At 45.6% G+C, this 21,345-nt stretch overlaps 1 protein-coding gene and 1 non-coding gene across 2 annotated transcripts in view; both read right to left on the bottom strand.

Annotated features, from left to right (window-relative positions):
• LOC137623343 (uncharacterized) overlaps positions 1–21,345 on the bottom strand; it is a 1,305,328-nt gene that overhangs the window by 1,186,782 nt on the left and 97,201 nt on the right. The window contains 1 exon segment of the mRNA XM_068354157.1: positions 2,570–3,019. Coding sequence (XP_068210258.1) covers positions 2,570–3,019 — 450 coding nt within the window.
• LOC137623899 (5S ribosomal RNA) lies at positions 6,432–6,550 on the bottom strand. The gene has a single exon (XR_011040664.1). It is a non-coding gene; the product is annotated as a 5S ribosomal RNA (ribosomal RNA).

The following is a 21,345-nucleotide window of genomic DNA, read 5'->3' as shown; positions in this document are numbered from 1 at the left end:
CAACAAAGGAAATATTCGGTCCCACACGGTCATCAGTGGGCAGCCTGAAGGACGCGGATGGGGCCACGACCATCACCGACAGCGAGGGCATCCTGGCCAGGTGGAGGTCTCACTTTGAGAATCTCCTCAATGACCAAGCAGACACCCCAGACGATCTCCTGCGAATGACCCCGCAGCATCCCGTCCGTCACTGGATGGCCCTACCACCCTCCATACATGACTTCAACAAGGCCCTGCAGCGCATGAAGCCCAGCAAAGCCCCAAGGCCAGACAACATTCCGTTGGAGCTCCTCACTCACGGTGGCCCCGGCTTGAGGAACCGTTTGATGCTCCTTATACTGAAAATATGGGAGACCAAGACCCCCCCCAGTGACTTCCGCGATGCAAACATCACTACCATCTTCAAGAAGGGAGACAGGGAGAACTGTAACACCTACCGGGGAATATCACTACTAAGTATCGCGAGTAAGATTTTCGCTCGGATTCTCCTTGACCGCCTCCGTATTCTCGCAGAAGACGTCCTGCCAGAGTCCCAGTGCGGCTTTCGACCTTCCCGCGGGACCATAGACATGATCTTCTGTGCGCGACAACTACAAGAGAAGAGCCTCGAACAACAACAGCCCATAATGTTCATCTTCTGGGATTTGAAAAAGGCCTTCGACAAAGTACCTCGACCTGCCATGTGGGCTGTCCTCAAAAGATATGGCTGCCCACCCGATTTTGTCAAGCTGGTGCGTGCCCTCCATGACGGAATGGTTGGGAGAGTCTGCCACCAGAACTCTCTTTCAGACCCATTCCCCATCAACGGCGGCCTGAAGCCGGGCTGTGTTCTGGCCCCGACGTGTTTCTCGCTATACACCGCAGCAATGCTCAACGAGATTCCCCCAGACACACCCTCAGTCGACCTACGTTTCCGCATGGATGGAGGCGCTTTCAACCTCACTAGACTCCGCGCCAGAACCAAGACCACCTTGTGTGCAGTGCAGAACTGCAGTATGCTGACGACAATGCCACCCCAGGTCAGACGGCAGAGGACCTGCAGTCGTTAGCTGATGCATACAACTCTGCCTACGAACGTTTTGGGATGCAAGTCAACTCAGACAAAACCAAGACCCTCGTCCAACATCCACCAGGACTGATGCTCCCCAACTTCAATACCACAGTGAATGACCAACCGTTAGAACAGGTGGACCAGTTCTTCTACCTAGGGAGCATCCTAACATCAACTCCCACAAGCAAAAAGGACGTGGAGAACAGGATCAGGGCAGCCCACTCCGCCTTTGGCCGACTCAACTGCCGCGTATTTAACAACCACGCACTGACAATGACCACCAAAATAATGGTGTTCAGGGCAGTAGTCCTCTCCACGCTCCTGTATGCATGTGAAACATGGACGCTATATAAAAACGATATTAAAAACCTAGAACGCTTCCAACAAATGAAACTGAGGGAGATCTTGAAAATCCCCTGGGAGAGCCACACCACCAACATTGAAGTCTTAGAACGTGCCTCGCTGACCAGCGTGGAGGCCACCATCATCCACCACCGCCTCCGCTGGATAGGACACGTGCATAGGATGGATCCATCTAGGCTCCCAAAGAAAATATTCTACAGAGAACTGACCCAGGGCACCAGACCACGAGGAGCCCCGAAAATGCATATAAAGATCAACTAAAGCGCACCCTGGCTCTAACTGACATCGATCCTTCCTCATGGGAAGAAACAGCCAGGGACAGGAAAACCTGGAGGAGTACAGTACACCATGGCACCGTGGACTTCAAGGAGAGGAGGAGACAAAATGAGGAGGCTAGGAGGAGAAGAAGGAGAGAGCGATTAGAACAGCCCCGCCCACCACCTACCCTCCCTTGTGAACACTGTCCGCGACTCTTCCACCACAGACTAGGACTTAACAGCCACATCAGGCATAAGCACCCACCCCACAGATAGGAGGCTGATGGCTAACGACAGAACCCAATACTCGGACACGAGTGGGCGCCGACGACGACGAAAAAAAAATATATACTATACATATATATATATATATATATATATATATATATATATATATATATATAAACATGCAAATAAATAGAAAGAATAAGATAAACTGAATTAACTGTTTAACAGTCAAGGCAAGTCTTTGCGGGAGAAAGGCAATATGAATGACCTCTCACTAGCCAGAAAGTAAAGTGGTTACTCAGCCGAGAGATGAGTGAGCGGGATACTAAGTCTACCCCACCCCCATCCGCTAACTAGCAGATGGGTAGTTATACATCACTAAAATTATCATGGCTCGTCTTTCAGCTGCGTCGAAATTAATATCTCTATAAATAGCGGAGGGTTTATATTTGCACCGGAACAAATATATTTTTTTAAGAACAGTTTTTCCAGCAAACTTGATTTCCACTTGGTCTCTGAACAACCTAGAAAAGTGTCTACGATACTTTAATGCAGTATCTCATGTCACCCCCTCAATCTAGAGAAATAACATATATAGTACTCCAAAGATTGGAAAAGCTCAACAAGCAAGTGCTGTAAATATTAATTTTAAATATTCTAATATACTTACCTATTTGACGAACAGAAAGGTCCTTCACGATCCGGTTTCCCCTCTTCATATAAAAGCTTCCTCCGTGTCTTGGCAATAAAAAAGGTATCATCCTCTTCAAAATTTTCATAACTTATGCCTGAGTGGTCCTCCACCTTCGAAAGTGGAAAGGCAGGGTGGTACAGGATGGGATGTGGCTTTGAAATATTGTCAGTTGTTTTAGAATCATGAGGCACAACTGTTGATCTATCAAAAGAAACAACTTTACCAGTAAGAGGGATTGCCTCACTTTCAGCTGTTGCATCAGCTGTGGCCTCTTGGTCCTTATCAGATAGAACATGCATAATTTTGTGTCCATCTTCAAAATGATTCAATATCCAATTAGTGAGAATCGATTGATAAGATGACATATCCAATATATTTTCTGTGCCATCATGACAAAATGCCTCCCTCAAAGTTTCAAGCAATTTTCTGTCAAAAAAAGAAAAAAAATTATAATAAACTACACAGTATGAAAAACATAATACCAAAGTACAGTATACCACAACTACATACAGTATAATGCATAATGAATAAATAAAACAACACTATTACCATTGCATGAAAAGTTTTTACAGCAATCTTGAAAATGATAACCGAGTACTGTATTATGTAAACACGGAAAAAAATATAATTAAAGTACAGTATGGGTTAAGTTACGTCAACTATTTGTTAAAGAGCAATTGGGAGGCTTTAAACGTTATAAAAATGATTATCTGGATAAAAGTTTTTGGATATTTTATTGTATAATTTAGCATATAGTATTATAGCAAAGAAATCTATGAAAACTCTTAAAAATAATTTTGGGCCTATATTTCATGGTTAAATAAGTCTCCGGTTAGCGAATTAAGCTGAAATGACACCAGGGATTATCATATCTTCTTCCTAAAACTTCGTCTTCCAGAAGAATAGTTATTTTTAAGTAACTGATTTGACAATAAAAATGACAAATTCGGAGATAATTTGTATTTTTCTAACCATACAAACCTTAGCTATTTACATTGGGTATTACTTTCGGCGTAGCTGAAATGACGAGCCAATAGATTTTAACGAGGGTTTCCTACCACGCGCTAGTTAGCAGGGGTAGGGGGAGGGGTAGCTTGCTATCCCTCCCTCCCTCACACACCGGTGAAATGTCTCACTTCACTTAGAGGTAGGACTTGACTTGGGGACAGGGCTGGCAGGCAAATATGTATAAATAGCTAAGGTTTGTATGGTTAGGAAAAATACAAATTATCTCCGAATTTGTCATTTGTTCCGTAACCGAAATACAAATCACGCTATTTACATTGGGTGACTAACCCCTTAGGAAGGGTGGAAAGTCCCCAGCCATACTGGCTTTGGCTTAACCGGGGACTCAGAATCCGAGTGAGTCGCACTCGAGAAAAGGAGTCCCTGCACCTCACAAGTTCCTTGCTCCGCAAGGAAACGTGTGGCCTACATAAGCTTGTGTGTGAAGGAAGAAAGTGTGACCCATCCTAGGCAGTTGACCTGGAGTTCCAGAAGGAACTCTGGGTTAGGACGTTCCCAATACCATCTCGTCAGGGTATGGGGGACGCGACAGTATTGACTCAATACTCGGAACACAAGGAAGCATGGTTTACCTGCAGAGGTTTGAGGTCAGCTATGCAGAGACCAGGATGCTGCTTCCCCAGTACAGGAGACGATGAAGAAAGAAGTAAGGGCCAGACATACTTCTTTCGTTCATGCAGACTAAAACCTGATAAAAATGCCCTCAACCTTCTGCTACCTGTCCAAAAAGGAGCCTGAGGTTAGACCAGCTGTTGTGTAGCCACCACAGAGCGATAGAAACGTATCGATACTCCTGTGGGTCACGTCCTGCAGGAAGCGGGCTGCGAAGGTCATTAGATGCTTCCAGACTCCAGCTTGTAGCACCTACGTCACAGAGTAGTTCTACTCGAAGGCGAGGGACGTTGCGATGTATCCGACATCGTGCTGTAGGGCGACGTGACGGGGGAGGGTCTGGATTCAGGTAGAGATGAATGCCCTTGAGTCCGAGCTGAAGAGGTATACTGGTGACTCTCCCGTGTCCTCCCTGTGCTCCCAAACCGGCTTGCACGTGAGGACAAACTGCAGCTGTTTTCAAGGATAACCCCTCGATTCCTTTACTGGCAAGAAGGAGAAGGTCTGGGTCATCCGATACAGAACGGAGACTCGAAATCCTGAAGGAGTCGAACCGAAGGTCCGGGACTCCAAGATTCTGAGTCTAGAAAACAACTCAGGAGCGAACCTGAATGTTGCCTTCCCCTATCCTCTTGAAAGGGTGGAGTCGTACGAGACCATGAAGATTGCTTACACACTGGCCGAGGCCAGAGTGAGCAGGAACACCGTCCCCCAAGACGGAATACGATCAGAGGCCTGATGTAATGGTTCTTGAGAAGATCTCTTAAAGGACTAAAGAGTCCGAACCATGCTTCATAGAGGAGGTCTCACTCCGACTGGGGGCAGGGACGTTTGCAGCTTCGCATGAGCGAAAAAAGGTCCAGCGGGAAGGAAAAAGTCTATTCCTTTCAGCCTGAAGGCCAGGGAAAGGCAGAGCGATAGACTTCACTGCCGAGAGCGGAAAAGAGTTTCCTCCCGCCGAAAAGCAATAACTCCGTTATTGCTGGAGAAGAGGCCTCAAGGGAAGAGGTATCTCTCCCACGACACCAACCACAGAAGACTCTCCACTTTGCCTGGTAGACCCCTGCGGATGAATATCGCAGGTGACGCGACCTCCGCTCCGCGACTGTAGCGGGTTGTCTCTTCTCGAGGGGGCGGCGTAGTGTCTCCAGGCGTGAAGCCGAAGCAATGCAACGGCCCGTGAAAGATGTTGTAGTGTGGTTGTTTGAGTAGCCTGTGTCATGGAAGAAGCTCTCCCGGGAGTTCCGTCAGGGGAAGCAGAGGGTCCGGAAACCGTTCTGCGTATAGTCACAGCGGAGCTCTCAGGGCCATCGAAAGGTTGACAGATAACCTGGTCTTGTTGAGACCCATTCTCAACAGACAACAATGGTGGGAAGACGTAGGCATCGATGTTGTCCCACCGTTACCGGAAAGCATCTTACCAAAGAGTCTTGGGGTCTGAGACTAGGGGGGAAGAACAGCGGAAGCTTGAAGTTCCAGGCTGTCGTGATCAGGTCCCCCAGGCCAGGACTTGCTGGTTACTATAGGCCAAAGACCCCCAGGTACTCTCTATCTGTGAGGCTCTTCTCAGATAGTCGGAGAGAACATTCCTCTGCCCGGAATGAGCGAGCCGATAGTGGTATTGAGAGGACCTCGGATCATCTTAGTATCTCTACTGCAAGATGCGAAAGTATGAAAATGCGCCTCCCTGCTGGTTGGAATACGCCAGTACCATGAAGTCGTCGTGCACGGAGCGACTCGGCAGGATCTGTAGGATCTGTAGAGGGGCCAGACTAAGGCCCCTAAGCCTGCCTGAATGATGGGGAGGTACAATTCAGGTCCTGATTATAGGCCTGAACCGGAACATGCCGCCCCCTTTTCCTTTGACGAGTCCGAGAACAGCATCAAATGCGGGGAAAGGACGAGAATATCCACTCCCATGCAAGAGGTTCCATAGGTCAACCCATTGCCGGTCTAAACGTTCCGCTGGTCCCATAGGGACCAGAAAGTCCGGTTAATCGTTGCTTGGATACCACCGGAACTTGGGCCGCCTCACAGGGAACTTACCCTGCGGCGACCATTCGGAACTAGACGGGTCAATGAGGAAAAGAGACCCAAGAAACGTTCCAAGATAAGGCTGAAAGCTCTCCTTGACTGAGAACAGGTACTGCGACTCTCCTCAGCCTTGCCACAGTCAACTGAAGGGAAAGCTCGAAGAAGGAGTCAACAGCATCTGGTGTTCCCAGGCGGTCACCCATCCAAGTACTGACCAGACCCAACGTTGCTTAACTTCGCTGATCGGACGAGAAGCGGTGTTTTCAACGTGGTATGGCCGTTGACTCAATATCATGGCTAGATACTCCAGATGTTGAGGCAGAAGTAGAGAAGGCTCCAAGCAAATTACCATGATCCCTCACTCTTCGTAAAGACCCGGAAGCTTGTCCCAGCGTTGAAGAAGGTCGAACCCGAGCCTACCGGAGTTGACCAGACCTCCAAAGAGCAAAGGAGGAGGAAGCCTGCTCCTGAGCGGCCATGAGGAAAGCAAGGAGAGTTCTCTGGGGAAAAACCTGCAATGCCGCGGCGGGATCGCCACACCGCATCTTAAGCAGGAACACCTAGGCTGAATTCCAAGAGCTTCCTGGAAGATGGATGGAATGGAACGTTAGTACCCGTCCTTCCGATCCAGGGCCTAAGGAGTCCTGCAGCCTCGTTACCAGTCTGATCGACTCTGCTGTTCCACGCTGGACGAAGTTTGTTCGACAAACTTGATCAGAGCTGAGAGGTCGACGACGGAACTCCCGTCTCAGATGCTTTCCCAGAAGAAGGGATCGACTGAAGAAGCCGGGGGGGGGGGGGGGGGGGGGGGGAAGCCGTCGACGACCCTATGGAGGACCTTCTCGTAAGGCATGGATCCTTCTGCCCAACGGGTAAACCTCTTGCCGACCCCATGGCATAGAGGCTCAATGACACTGGATTCGCTGACAGTGAAGGAGAGATGGTAAGAGCAAGGCGCGATATCCTTGGCTGATCACGGACATCGTGCAGGAATCGGCATCGGGAGGCTGTTATCCGGACGAGTAACCTTAGGCATCCCCCCAGCGTGAGACCTGCAAGAGGGGTTGCCAATCCTAGAGTATGTGAACTCTGCCGCTCCCTCTAGGATTATGCCCCCCGGGGAGAGCCTCCCGTGCTACCTGTCCCTGACAGGAGGGGACTGCTATTGTACACCTTGTCTTAGCTGCCGTAGCCGGTTCCGATAACTTAGGCTGACGAGGATGAATGAAGAGGCGTCAGAGGCCTGCAGGGTCTGGAAGTAAGCGCCTTAGAGGAGTGAAAACGGAATGCGACTTCCTCCGCCCAACATCTGTCCATTTCTCTGTCCTTGGGCTCAAAACAAGCTCTTCCCAAGGATGGAAGTGTGTCTGAGCTTGTCAACACTCACGGATGAGACACCCGAGAGGAAGCCCTCGGACACTGCGTCTAGATGCTCCAACATCGAGGTTGCCCGCAAGTTTGAAACTTGGCGACGGAACGCAAAGGTGCTTGAGCCCGAGAGGAGGAAAGTACCCATGATCTTCCTGGGGCTTCCTAGTACAAAACCTTGGGTCGCAACCGAGGAGGGAAAGGCCTGGTAAGCCCCTTCCATGAGAGGTGAAGAGGAAGGGTAAACCCGCCACCCCTTGCCCGACGGAGAAATCCCAAAAGGAAAACTCCCTGGCAAGACCCTTCCAGGGAATGACGAAGAGAAAGGACTAACCCAGGTTCTGGAAAGAAGAATGTTGCACAGACCTCCCTGAAGATTCTTATTGTTCTAGCAAGAGCCATGCTCTGCGTTTACGGGGTGAAGACCGTGCTCTGGAAATACGCGCTCCAGAAGACTCGCCAGGTTGGCCGTGTTGCGAAACCCCGACGGGAATCGCGGTCGCAATCACCCTAGCGCTCGCGCAATGGTAAATCAATGGTTCGCGCGTTGGCGAACGTGGAAGCGCCCTTGCGCGGACACGCAGGAGCGCAGACAAAAGTGCGCGAGGGAGTGCCGAAGGAGGGTGAGCGAGAGTTGGCGGTCAGAATCCGATAGTTTACAGGCGAGCGATGACACATAGGCAAGTGATGGCTTACTGCATGAATCGAGCTGGCGCTCGCGCGATGGAACACCGTTGGTTCGCGCGCGGGCATATGGGCGTGCGGTAGCGTGGGCCTGTGGGCGTGTGGTCGCGTAGGCACGTGGGCGCGCGGCCGAGCCCAGGCAGTCGGGAGGCCGATGGTGCGTAGGCGGGCGATGGCACGTTGACGAGCGATGGCGTGTCTTGGCGAGCAATGGCCCGTAGGCGAGTGAAGGCGCGTTGGCAAGCGACGGCGCGTTGGCGAGCGCTGGTGCGTTAACAAAACGCTAGCGCGCAGGCGAAGAATCGCGCGGGCGCGTAGGAGATCGCTGACGCGTAAGAAACTAGGGACTAGGGACAGTTGACGGCGAGCGATGATGCGAGCTGTCAATCAGGCGATCCTGGACGTTCAGGAATAACCGTTGGCGCCCATTGTTGCGTGGCAGGAAAGGGCGCGCAGATGTGCGCTGGCGATTTGAAGAAAGCTGGCGCACAGAAGGACAGAAGTAAAGGTGAGCCCTGGCGAGCAGGAGGAAGATCTACGGCAAGACTCAGCTACCGGAGATCGTGGTCCACAGCAGGCGAGCGCTAGATCACTACTGATGATGTCCAGGGAACCTGTAACGCGTGGAAGATCGATAGCGAGCAGGCGATCGATGGTGTGTTGGTGAACGCCGGCGTGTTGGCGCATGGTGCTTGCGCGCAAGCGAAAGATCACGCGGGCGGTCAGGAGATCGCCGATGTTCAGGGGATCGCTGACGCGCTGGGGATCGTTGACGCGCAGGAGATCGCTGACGAGCAGGCGAACATTGACGCGTCTGTGGTCGCTGGCGAGCAGAAGGGCGACGCGTGGAATCCTGTGTGTACAGTAGCTTTAGAAGCACGCCTAGGCGACCGCGAGCGTTGCTGCGCTGGAACAGGCTGACGAGCCGGATCGCGAGGGCGAGGAGAGAAGAGTCCTTGTCCAAGACCTGAACCGAAGTTCCAGGTCGCGCGGGCGAACGTGGGCGCGTATCAGGAACTGGGAGCACAGGTGCGCTCTGACGGCCAGGAGATCAAGAGTGCTCAGGAGACCAATGGCATGCAGGGCGCACAACAGGAACAGCGGGATGTTCGGAGTCCTCAGGAGAGCGCTGGCGAGCAGAGGGGCGATGATCATCAGGAGAGCACTGACGACCAGGAGAGCGCTAGCAAACAGGAGAGCGCTAGCGATCAGGAGAACGCTGACGAGCAGGAGAGCGCCTGTGAGCTAACACTGCAGAAGGGCGCGCAGGGGAACCCTGATGCGCAAGGGAAGCACCCACACCGTGGGAGGCAACCCTTTGCCCCGAAGGGACCGTTGCCCGTCGTATGACGAGGTCAGACTGCTGTCCATCTACGCCTGGGGCGGAAGGTCTGGAAGGCGCTGGTGATCGATCCCGGAGAGATCTAAGCAGGAAGGAGCTGCAGGCTGCATACGACGAGGAGAAGATTTAAAAAGGCACCTCTTAGCACCCTTATAATTATGTAACTATGTAATTATGTAATTTAAAAATGAATGAACACTAACTAAAGAACGAAAACCCCGAAAGGAATCGTTCTACAAAAGCTGAACAACCAACAAATACAATTAGATTCATAAACTAATTGAGACAACGTACGGCGTAGCAACCCCACCCATTCGGGAAGGAAGCTACTCAGACGTAGTAAAGGTAAAACATAGTAAAAGGTGAACGACCTCAAAAGAGAAAGAGAGAAAGACCGTAGTCAAACTCGATCGCGACCCATGAAATTACACCGTGGTGGCCTAACTGCCGAGGGCTCCACGGAGATATCGTACACTACACACACAAGCACGGACCTGAAAAGGAAACTTACTGATTTCTATACTCAAATATATACATAAACACGAAAAAATGTTTACATATATATTGAGTAAAAGAAAAGTAAGTGATTAAGTAGAGACAAAAAAAATAATGGCTGCCAAGCAAGGACGAAGACAGGCACGCCTGTCCATCGTCCGAGCCAAAAGTGAAGTGAGACATTTCACCGTGTGTGAGGGAGGGAGGGGTAGCAAGCTACCCCTCCCACTACCCCTGCTAACTAGCGCAGGGTAGGAAACCCTCGTTAAAATCTAATGGCTCGTCATTTCAGCTACGCCGAAAATAATACCCAATGTAAATAGCGTGGTTTGTATTTCAGTTACGGAACAAATGACAAATTTAATTCAACTTGTATTTTACCTAACAATGCAAACCTTGAGCTCTTTATTAGGGATACTGTACTTTTGGCGAAGCTGGAAGACTAGCCATAAGACTTTTGGCGAGGTGTAACTAACTACCCCACCACTGGTTAGCAGAGGAGGATAAAGGGTTTAGTACCGGCTATCCTGCTCACACATATGTGTCCTATCGCCAGTTTTGCTTGTAGGCAGAGCTTACTGAATGATAAGTGATGGTGGGCCAAATTTCAATAAAGAGCTCAAGGTTTATATTAGGAAAAATACTAATTACTTTGAATTAGTCAATTGTTCAGACACAAAATACAAACCCTTCCGCTCTTTATTAGGGATGACTCGCCCCTTAGGTGGGTGGAAGTCCTAACTTTTGACATGGGGTTTTTCCCTCTTTGTACTATTCACGTATAAGGAGGGAACAACCTTGGCACTTTGATAAAACCTACATGCAATAGCAAACTTTAGTGGCCTGAGCAATCTGTGTGATTGTGCGATACTAGCAGTGCACTAAGTCTAAGTAAAAATTTTACGAAATGTAGGAATCTTTGAACCAACCATAGACGTTACCAATCCCACCTCGCCCGGGGGTATGTGGATGCAACAATTATATATCCTTATACCAGGTTACACAGGGAAAATGGCTTTACAGTACTTGCAAACAGAGGAGGCCAGCTTGCAGAGTACTGTAGGTGCTGTTCCCCACAGAGGGAAATATGGAGGATAAATCCCAGACTTAATCCAGGGTAACTTTGCCCTCCACCATCTGCTGCTTGTCCATCAAGGAGCCCAAGGTGTTTAAACCATTTGTTGCGTATCCACCACATAACCAATGGAAAATGTCTCCATGTTCCTGTGGGTCCTGTCTTGCAGGAAGTGATCAGTGAAGGTCGTCTGACGCTTCCAAACACCCCCTTGTCAGACTTGTTCCAGAGTGGTTTTTCTTGAACGCTAGGGACGTATCTATGCAACCCAACTTTCTGAGCTCTGGGTATTCTAGTTAGTGTACAAGGATCAGGGTTCAACACTCAGTCTATGACATTGCGATTCCTGCAGAGATGATGTACTTGGTTTGATTAATTGATAGATTTGAAGTTCTCTGGCATCCTGACATTTAAGGTCATTGACACCGATATCGTTTATTATAAATAAAGATTAAAAGAATATTTAATTAAAACCAGAGAGAGTGAATATGTTATAGATGTTACGAAGACCCATCTTCTAATACATATTTCAAAATGCCACTAGCATTGTACGACAAATCATATCCAAGGATCTTGGCAAAGATGAACCTGCCATCTTCCCCCCAAGCCTTAAACAGATCTATTTCTTTCTGAGCTATAAGTGGGGCATTCAGTCAATAAATGCCTCACTGTGAAGGGTATCAAACAGTTGTCGCAATATGGTTGGTGTTGGCCAGCCAGCAGAAATTCATGTGTCATCCGAGTGTGACAAACGCGGAGAAGACAAATAGTCGTCTCCCATTTTCAGGGTATCCCATTATATCTCCAAGGGGATATAAAAATAGCAATTTCTCTCATCTTATTTTCAGCTAACCTATCCAAATGCTGATGCCAATTGTTATAAATAAAATTCTTAATTGCTGGTAAAAAATCATTACAAAGAATGGGATACCTTCTTGGTAGCAACTCGGCAGCAGAATTTGCCAGCAAAATCGAACTGTCGTACCTTTCATGCCAATGATTAAAAGACACTCTAGAATCATTAAAACTAAAGGGTTACTAAATTAAAAACCTTCTAAAGTTTAAAAGACACTTCTTGAATCACTATAATGGTAAAATTGCCCTCCTCTTTTAATGCTATTTTCTCAATTGCAGTTAGTATGCCATATATTTCAGCAGTATATATGGAAGATATTGGAGGAAGTGTACCTCCCCATTTAAAGGAACTACTATATACTCCAAATCCAATGCCAGCATCAGATTTGGAGCCATCAGTGAATATAAAAGTTGATTCCCGATGTTCTTCAACCTGTTCCATAAAAAGACACCTATCTTCTAATTCAGTCATGTTTTTTTAAAACCAATAAAATATTTACAATAAGATATCTCGGGTAATTTCCATGGAGGGGTTGATATCTTAAATGGATGCACCTTACTTAATAATTGTTTCACCCGAAAGCCATGGGATTGAGGAGATTTTGGGTGCAACTACAAAGTATGTTGAGTGCCTTACAAGGCTTGCACTCAGAAAAGCTAAGGAATTAGGGAGTCTTTGCAACCTAAACAATTACCGAATATTAGAAGACGTCTGTCAATGGTCTTAAGGTAACTCTCCAGCATCAACAAGGAGACTTGGGATAGGTGAGGTTCTCAATGCTCCTGTGGACAATCTAATGTCAACAAGATGTATTGAATCTAATATCTTTAATCAACTTGGGGTGGCTGAGGAGTATATTTCACACCCATAACTAAATTTGGAAAAAATTAAAGCCTTGTATAATTTTATAATAGTTTTACAGTCTACCCCAAATGATGTATGGGAAAATACTATTAAAAGATTCAGAGCCTCAAAAGATTTAGCTTTTAATGCCTTTAAGTGAGGAACTCATGTCAACCAACAATAAAAAATATATCTTAAAAATTTAGCTTCACCTACAGCACACATGGGATTTGTTGACCTTTCTTACATATATCCGGGTCTGGATGTACTTCCCGAATACGACAGAAATGGACAATAGTGGTTTTGCTTGTTGTAAACTTAAACCTATTCATATCAGCCCACAAAATAATTTTATCAATTGCGAGTTGTAGTTATCTCTCCACCATTGCCATTCTAGCTACAGCAAATGATATGGAGAGATCATCCACAAATAGTGTTGAGAGAATACCTTGGGGAATGACCGAGGATATCCCATTAATTGCGAGCGCAAATAAGGTTACACTCAGCACACTACCCTGAGGAACTACTCCTTCTACACATTTACTCTATGATAGTTTCCCCAACTCTACGTTGAAAAACTATTTGAAAGAAATGACAGTGGTAGCTCTCCTCTCAATCCCAATTCAAGAATGGTTTTGAGTATACCATATCTCCATGCAGTATCAAATGCCTTTTCAAAGTAAAACAAGACTGTTACATGGTGCTATTTAGAAGCAAAGGCTTCACAAATAGAGGACTCGTCGTATCAACACATCAGTTGAGGAGTGCATTTTTCAGAATCCACACTGGATAGGTACTACATCAGTCTTGCATTGACCATCTTCACCTTGATCTTACAAAAGCAAGATGTCAATGCAATTGGTCGATAGTTTGCTGCTAAAAACCTATCCTTACCCGGTTTTAAATAATGCTAAAATAATGGCTAGTTGCCAAACACTTGGATAACTATGATCATGCCATATTCTGTTAATAATGCCCCAAATTAATAACTTGGTATTAACAGATACATGTTTAATCATTGCATATGGAATTCCATTGGGTCCAAGGGCTGTATCGTTGCACGTAGCAAGTGCAGAATCAAATTCTCTTTCAGTAACAGAATTGTAATGCTCTTCCCTTGTTCTTGTGAAATTTAAAACTTTCTTTTCTTCAATGCTCCTAAACTGTTGACCAAGAGCTCCTTCACACTTACATGATACATTTTAGAAATGATCACCCAGGGCATTGCTAACTTTGGTAACTCCAGTCACATACTGACCATTTACCCTTAACACTGGTGGTGGGTTTGGGGTGATTTTGCTTGCTATCTTTTTTACTTTCCTCCACACAGATGACGGTGTTCTACTGTTAATGGAGAACACAAACGACATCCAAGATTGAAGCCTAGCATCTTTCATGGCACACCGGAACTGTGCTCTACATTTCTTGTATATGACTAAATTCTTCTCAGCACAGAACCTGCACAATCGAGTTAAATACTTCCTTGCGGCTCTGTGCAGAGAAGTTAGTTCTTCTGATGACCACCAGGAGACTGGTCGTCTTTTGAATATTCCTGTTGTTTTGGGAATGAAATTGACTTCTGCTGTGTGAATACAGTAGTTCCATTAAGTAAGTTTATGGCATCATCAACACTTTCAAACTGTTCTACATTTCCTTCAATTTCACTTAGCTCCCGAAATCTATCCCAGTCAGCCTTATCAAGATGACATCCTGGCGATCTCTGTAAAGGTGGACCATTGTTGGTGTTTATAATGATTGGTGCATGATCACTAGTATGCCAATTATCTAATGTTCTCCAATTAAAATCGAGAAGACAGCTAGAGCTTGTAACTGATATGGCAATGCAGGAAAGGTACCTGTCCGAACATGAAAGTGTGTGGGCGCTCTTGTATTAAGGAGTCCGACATCTTCATTCTCCAAAATTTGATATAATATTACCCCTTGCATTTGCTAAACATCACCCCATAAAGGATGTCTACTAATAAGATCTCGTAGTTAAAGAAAAGGTTGTGAGAGTTGTTTAATCCACTCTACTATATCATCATACAATATGTAATCATTTGCAGGCAAGTAAAGAGAACAGATTGCGTATTTTCTCCCTAAATCAACCTGTACAACCACTGCCTGCGAGGGGTACAGATAGACAAAGATATTTGGGGAACATCTCTATGAACGTATATAAGACTTCCCCCATGGCTCCCTGCTTGTTGATCATATGGTGTCCTATAACTAACATACTCTTGAGGACAAGGAGTATTAGCATCGAGCTTGCTCTCCTGTTGACATAAAATTATAGGGGAGTGCTCACGTATGAGGACCTTAACTTCTTCATATTTCGCCCTTAAACCCTGGCAATTCCATTGCGGAATGGAGGAAAAAACTATGGTTTATTTTTGGAAGACACCTTAGATGAAGTCTTCCCATTAACAATATTTGATCTAACAGTATTTCCCGGTGGTATCTCTAGAGAGGATCTTGATATATTGGGTTTTGTGTTCATATTTTTTCTTGTTTCTTTTTTATCTAATTGTCGAGGAGGATGGTGGACCTCAACTTGATTGATTGATTTGAAGTTCTCTGGCATCCAGACATTGAAGGTCATTGACGCCGATATCGTTTATTATAAATAAAGATTGAAAGAATATTCAATTAAAACCAGAGAAGTAAATATGCTATAAAAGTTAAATAGCATTAAGAAGACCTGCTGCTGATATGCATTTAAAAATGCCACTAGAAGTAAATATTTTATAAAAGTTGAATATCATTAAGAAGACCTGCTTCTGATATCACTTCAAAAATGCCACAAGCATTGTACGACACATCGTGTCCAAGGATCTTGGCAAGGATGAACCTGCCATCCTTACCTCGAGCCTCAAACAGATATCTATATCTTAAGTTATTATAATTGGGGCATTCGATCAACAAATGCCTCACTGTTAAAGGAACCAAACAGTCATCGCAATACGGTGGGTGTTGGCCCTTCACAAGAAACTCATGTGTCAACTGTGTGTGACCAATGCAAAGACAACAAAGAGACGTCTTCCACTTTCGGGGCATCATGTTATACCTCCAAGGAGTTATGACATTTGTTACCTCTCTCATCTTATTGCCATCTAGACTATCCCAGTACTGTTGCCAATTATCACAAAACAATTTCTGGAAGTTAGGAAGGAAATCATTAAAGGGAATAGGATACCTTCTTGGTAGCAACTCATATGCAGCATTCTTTGCCAGTAAATCTGCCTTCTCATTTCCAGACACTCCTACATGTGCTGGAACCCAACAAAATTGAACCATTATACCTCTCCGACCAATAATAAAAAGCCATTCTAAAATCTTTAAAACTAGAGGGTTACTATAATTAAAAACTTCTAAAGCTTCAGGAACACTCCTTGCAACACTAAAAATGGTAAAATTACCCTCCTTCTCCAACGCTATTTTCTCAACAGCGGTTAGTATGCCATACAGTTCGGCAGTAAATATGGAAGCTGTTAGAGGAAGTGCACCTCTACATTTAAAATCATTACTATGTACTCCAAATCCAACGGCAGCATCAGATTTGGAGCCATCAGTATATATAAAAGTCGATCTCCTATGTTTTGCAACATGTTCCATAAAAAGGGACCTGGACTTTTAAGTCAGTCATATTCTTCTTAACTCTAATATAATATTTACAAAAAGATACCTCTGGTAATTTCCATGGAGGCATTGATGATACCTTAAATGGAATCCCCTTACTTCTAATTATATTCAAACTGTTTAATAATTGTTTCACATGAAAGCCATGAGGTTGAGGAGATTTAGGGTGCAACTCAAAGAATAATGTGCGTCTTACAAGGCTTGCAGTCTGAAAAGCTAAAGAATTAGGGAGTCTTTGCAACCTAAACCAATATCGAACAATAGAAGACTTTTGGTAAAGATCTAGAGGTAATTCTCCAGCATCAACAAGGAGACTTGTAATAGGGGAAGTTCTAAACACTCCTGTGGACAATCTAATACCAGCATGATGTATTGAATCTAATATCTTTAATCGACTTGGGGTGCCTGAAGAGTATATTTCACATCCATACCTAATTTTGGATAAAATCATGGCCTTGTATAATTTCAAAATAGTATTGCGGTCTGGCCCCCATGATGTATGGGACAATACTTTTAAAAGATTCAGGGCCTCAACACATTTAGCTTTTAACACCTTTAAGTGTGGAACCCATGTCAAACTACAATTGAAAACCAATCCTAAAAATTTAGCTTCACCTACACATGGGATCCGTTGACCTTTTAATGTATATATCCGGGTCTGGATGTACTACCTGGATACGACAGAAATGTACAATAGTAGTTTTGCTTATTGAAAACTTAAACCCATTCATATCAACCCACTAAATAATTTTGTCCATTGCAAGTTGTAGTTTTCTCTCAACCATTGCCATTCTAGCTACAGCAAATGATATGGAGAGATCATCCTGAAATAGTGTTGAGAGAACATCCCGGGGAATAAGAATATCCCATTAATTGCTAGTACAAACAGGGTTACACTCAGCACACTATCCTGAGGAACTCCCTCTTCCTGACATTTACTCACTGATAGAGTTTCCCCCACTCTCACTTGAAAAACTCTGTGAAAGAAATGATTGGATAAACAGCGGTAGCTCTTCTCTTAATCCTAATTCAGGATACCATATCTCCATGTAGTATCATATGCCTTTTCAAAGTAAAAAAAGACTGTCACATGGTGCTGTTTGGAAGCAAAGACTTCACAAATAGAAGACTCAAGTCGCATCAACACATCAGTTGTTGAGTGCATTTTTCTGAATCCACATTGAATCGGTGATAAAATACCATTCTTTTCAAGGTACCACATCAACCTTGCATTGACCATCTTCTCCACAATTTTACATAAAAAAAGATGTCAGTGCAATAGGACGATAGTTTGCTGCTAAAAACTTGTCCTTACCGGGTTTTAAAAAGGCTAGAATAATGGCTAGTTTCCAAACACTTGGGTAACTATGATCATGCCATATTCTATACTTTTGCTTAAAATAAATAAAATGTACATGTTTAATCATTGTATATGGAATTCCATCAGGTCCAGGGGATATATCGTTGCAATTACCAAGTGCGGAATCAAATTCTCATTCAGTGAAAGGAGAATTATACAACTCTTACCTTCCTGTTGCAAAATTTAAAATTTCCTTTTTTCTGAATGCTCCTACACTGGTGACCAAGAGCTCCTCACACTTGCATGATACATTTGAAAAATGATCAGCCAGGGCATTGCTCACATCATTTGCTTCAGTTACATACTAACTATTCACCTTCAACACTGGTGGTGCATTTGGAGTGAATTTGCCAGCTATCTTTTGTTGTAAAATAAAAGAAATTTCAGGGTTGGCATGGAAATGTGTATCGAACTTGTTTAGTAAATAACAGAGGCGAAATTCTAATCCAATTAAGCATTGTAAAGTAAATTTAGTTCTTTATAAATTAAATAAATTAATAGATAAATAAACAATAGTGATAGAATATGAAAAATAATAGTATAAATAATTAGTCTAAATATTTGAGAGATGCTGTGAATTAAATTACAAGTAGAGTTGTACGGTCATAAATAATTGATTGTTACCGTTTAGCTCTTCCAAGAAACTAGTTCAGTAGTATGTGGTAGGGGCAAAAAATAAAATGGGGAGAGTATTTTTCCCTCAGAGTCAGTAGTATTCCAACCTCCACTAGAAAGACAGTGCTCTCTCTAAAAAGGTTAAATTAAGTGATTCAAATTACAAGAAGAAACCATACTTCATATATTCCAAGGAACCACCAATTTGGAAAGTCAAATTTGCTAAGTATATTTTCTGTTTTTGTTAACATGTAATGGAGAATAGAATCTATACCTCTTTGAAACCTTAGCTCAAACAGGTTGGTTTCTGAAGTTTGGTCCTAAAATAGGTTCCTTTTCTTAATTTTGAATATTTTCTTTTACGTTTTCACTTTCCTCCACACAGAAGATGGTGGTGCTCTAGTGTTAATGGAGGAAACAAAAGACATCCATGACTGGCGCCTAGATTCTTTCATGGCACAACAGAACTGTCCTCTACATTTCTTGTACATAATTAAATTCTCATCAGTTCGACATCTACGCAATCATGTTAAGAGATTTTCTTGTGGCTCTGTGCAGGGCAGTTAGTTCTGAAGACCACCAGCCAATGGTCTGGAGGGCGAACACCTACCTTTCCGTTCCTGAGCGCTTACCTTATCCTCCGGGAGATGGAGCGACTTCCTTGAAGTCAGAGGAGGATGGAATATCTCAGGTTCTACCTGTTTCTGCAGGGGTTAGGACAGATTCCCATGCATCGACGAGGGCCTCTGAGTCAGCGAATGATGCCTACTCTGCGCTTATGATTTTGGAGAAGAAGGCGTGTGTTTGCTCACTGGTGTGCTGGTGAGCGCTAGCATGCTGATGAGTGCTGGCGAGTGCTGGATAGCTGGAACACAGTGCCGAGCTGGTGAACGTTGGCACGAATGAGCAGGCCGACGCGTTGGCGATCGCTGACGCTAGGCGGTGAGAGTGATCGGCCCAGTGGTCCGTTGGCCCTTGCGTGCGCTGACGGACAGGAGACTGATGTCGTGGAGAAAGTTGGGCAGTAGGCCCAAAGTAGCACAGTGTCTGGGCGAATAATGTGCAGGAGCTTGGCGCGCTGTCGAACAACGTGTCAGTCGGCGATGGTCAGAGGGCCTGTGACGGTATGGGTACTCCTGACGAGATGGAGAATGGCGCGCAGGCGAATGGCAAGCCGGAGAAAGACGGGCAGGCTGGTGAATGACACGGTGATGGGCGGGCGGCTGACGTATGGTCAATCGGCACCTAGGCAGATGGCGAGATGGAGGGGACAGGAATGGAGACGGATATAAAGGCAAACAGTGATTCGTAGGATCAAGGATCAGCGTGTAGGATGTCGAGTTGGTGAAGAGATGTGTCCTATACAAGGACGAACATCCTCCAAAGGAGATCGTGCACAATCCTCAGGCAGAGAGTCAAGAGCCGAAGTCCATGGACTAGCGGCAGTGTCGTCGGAAGAAAGTCCAGGGGCAGGCGAAGGATGAGAGCCAGAAGACGATAGACGAGGAGGCTCCTCTCCAGATAAAGGCTGCAATGACAAGGCTGAAGAACCAAAGAGGCGTCTTTTTTTACCGAAGGTGAAGGCGCAGTTCTAAGGAGGAGACGAGGCCGAGCATGACGGAAACGATGTCCACGGTGACACCCTCTAGGGGCCGGTGGATCAACAAGCTCACCTTCAGCAACAGTCCTCCGAAGAGGAGCCTCTATGAGTGAACTTCCCCGAGGGGGAGAAACACTCGCACGAAAGACGCGCCTAGGACTTTGCTTCCCCCTCTAAGGATGTTTGGCAGGGGGGAAGCACAATCTTCGGCAACTGCAGACGAGTCTGGAGGGGCAAGAACGTCGGCAGGATGGGCAGCAGACGACACCTCTGACACAACATCGTCGACAAAGGACAGAGGATCCACGTCTGACGTTGACAAGGGCTGCAGGTTCTCCTTAAGGGTGGAACCCCGGTAACCCCAAGGATGACCAAACCTGTAACAAGGGAGCTTTAAAAAAAAGGGAGGGGGTCGCTTCAGTAGGGGAAGCAACACCATCTCTCCAGGACCGAGGTTTTCCAGGTGTTAATTGGCCTACGCTACTATTCAACGGTCCCTCGGAGGAGACCGAACAAGCAGGAGCATCAGAGGAAGGTCGGGAAGCGGAAGAAACCTTGGGTTTCTTCTGCTTCGAGGAAACCTTCGAAGGAGAAGAGTCCCACTTAGACTCATTCTTTCACCTTTCCCACTGGGAGACAGATCAATCCCAACACTCAAAACACTTATTGCCCACATCACACTGTTGACCTCTGCAGGAAGAGCAAAGAGTGTCAGGATCGGTGTCCTCGGCAGACATGAAAGTAAGGCAGGAGCGGCCCTCAGGTCCTGGGTAGGTGTGCATGGCTGGCAGAAGTCGACGCACACACACACTGAAAAAAGAAACCAAACTACCATTAATGGCAGTCCAATATTTGGTGAAGATGAAGAGCGGGAATGACTGTTTACCATCCGAGCCAAAAGCAAAGTGAGTTTAATCACAGGTGTGCGAGTGGGAGGGGTAGCGAGCTAAACCCCCCCCCAACCTGCTAACTAGTGGGATAGGTAATTAACCCTCGCTAAATTTTAATGGCTCGTCCTTTCAGCAAAGTAATACCCCTAATAAATAGCATAGGTTTGTATTGGAGTTACAGAATAATAAAAAAAATTTCATAATTCATTATTTCATAGTGACCAAGTAATATTTCAGGTTTTCTATATTTTGTGTTTTGCAGATATCTCTTATTCTCTCTCCCTTCTTCTCTACATGGTGTGAGTAGGGTTCT

This window comes from Palaemon carinicauda, chromosome 30 (genome assembly GCF_036898095.1).
Source record: "Palaemon carinicauda isolate YSFRI2023 chromosome 30, ASM3689809v2, whole genome shotgun sequence".
Classification (NCBI taxonomy): Eukaryota; Metazoa; Arthropoda; class Malacostraca; order Decapoda; family Palaemonidae; genus Palaemon; species Palaemon carinicauda.
The sequence above is the reverse complement of the archived record's forward strand: the minus strand, read 5'-3'. Positions and strand labels throughout refer to the sequence as shown.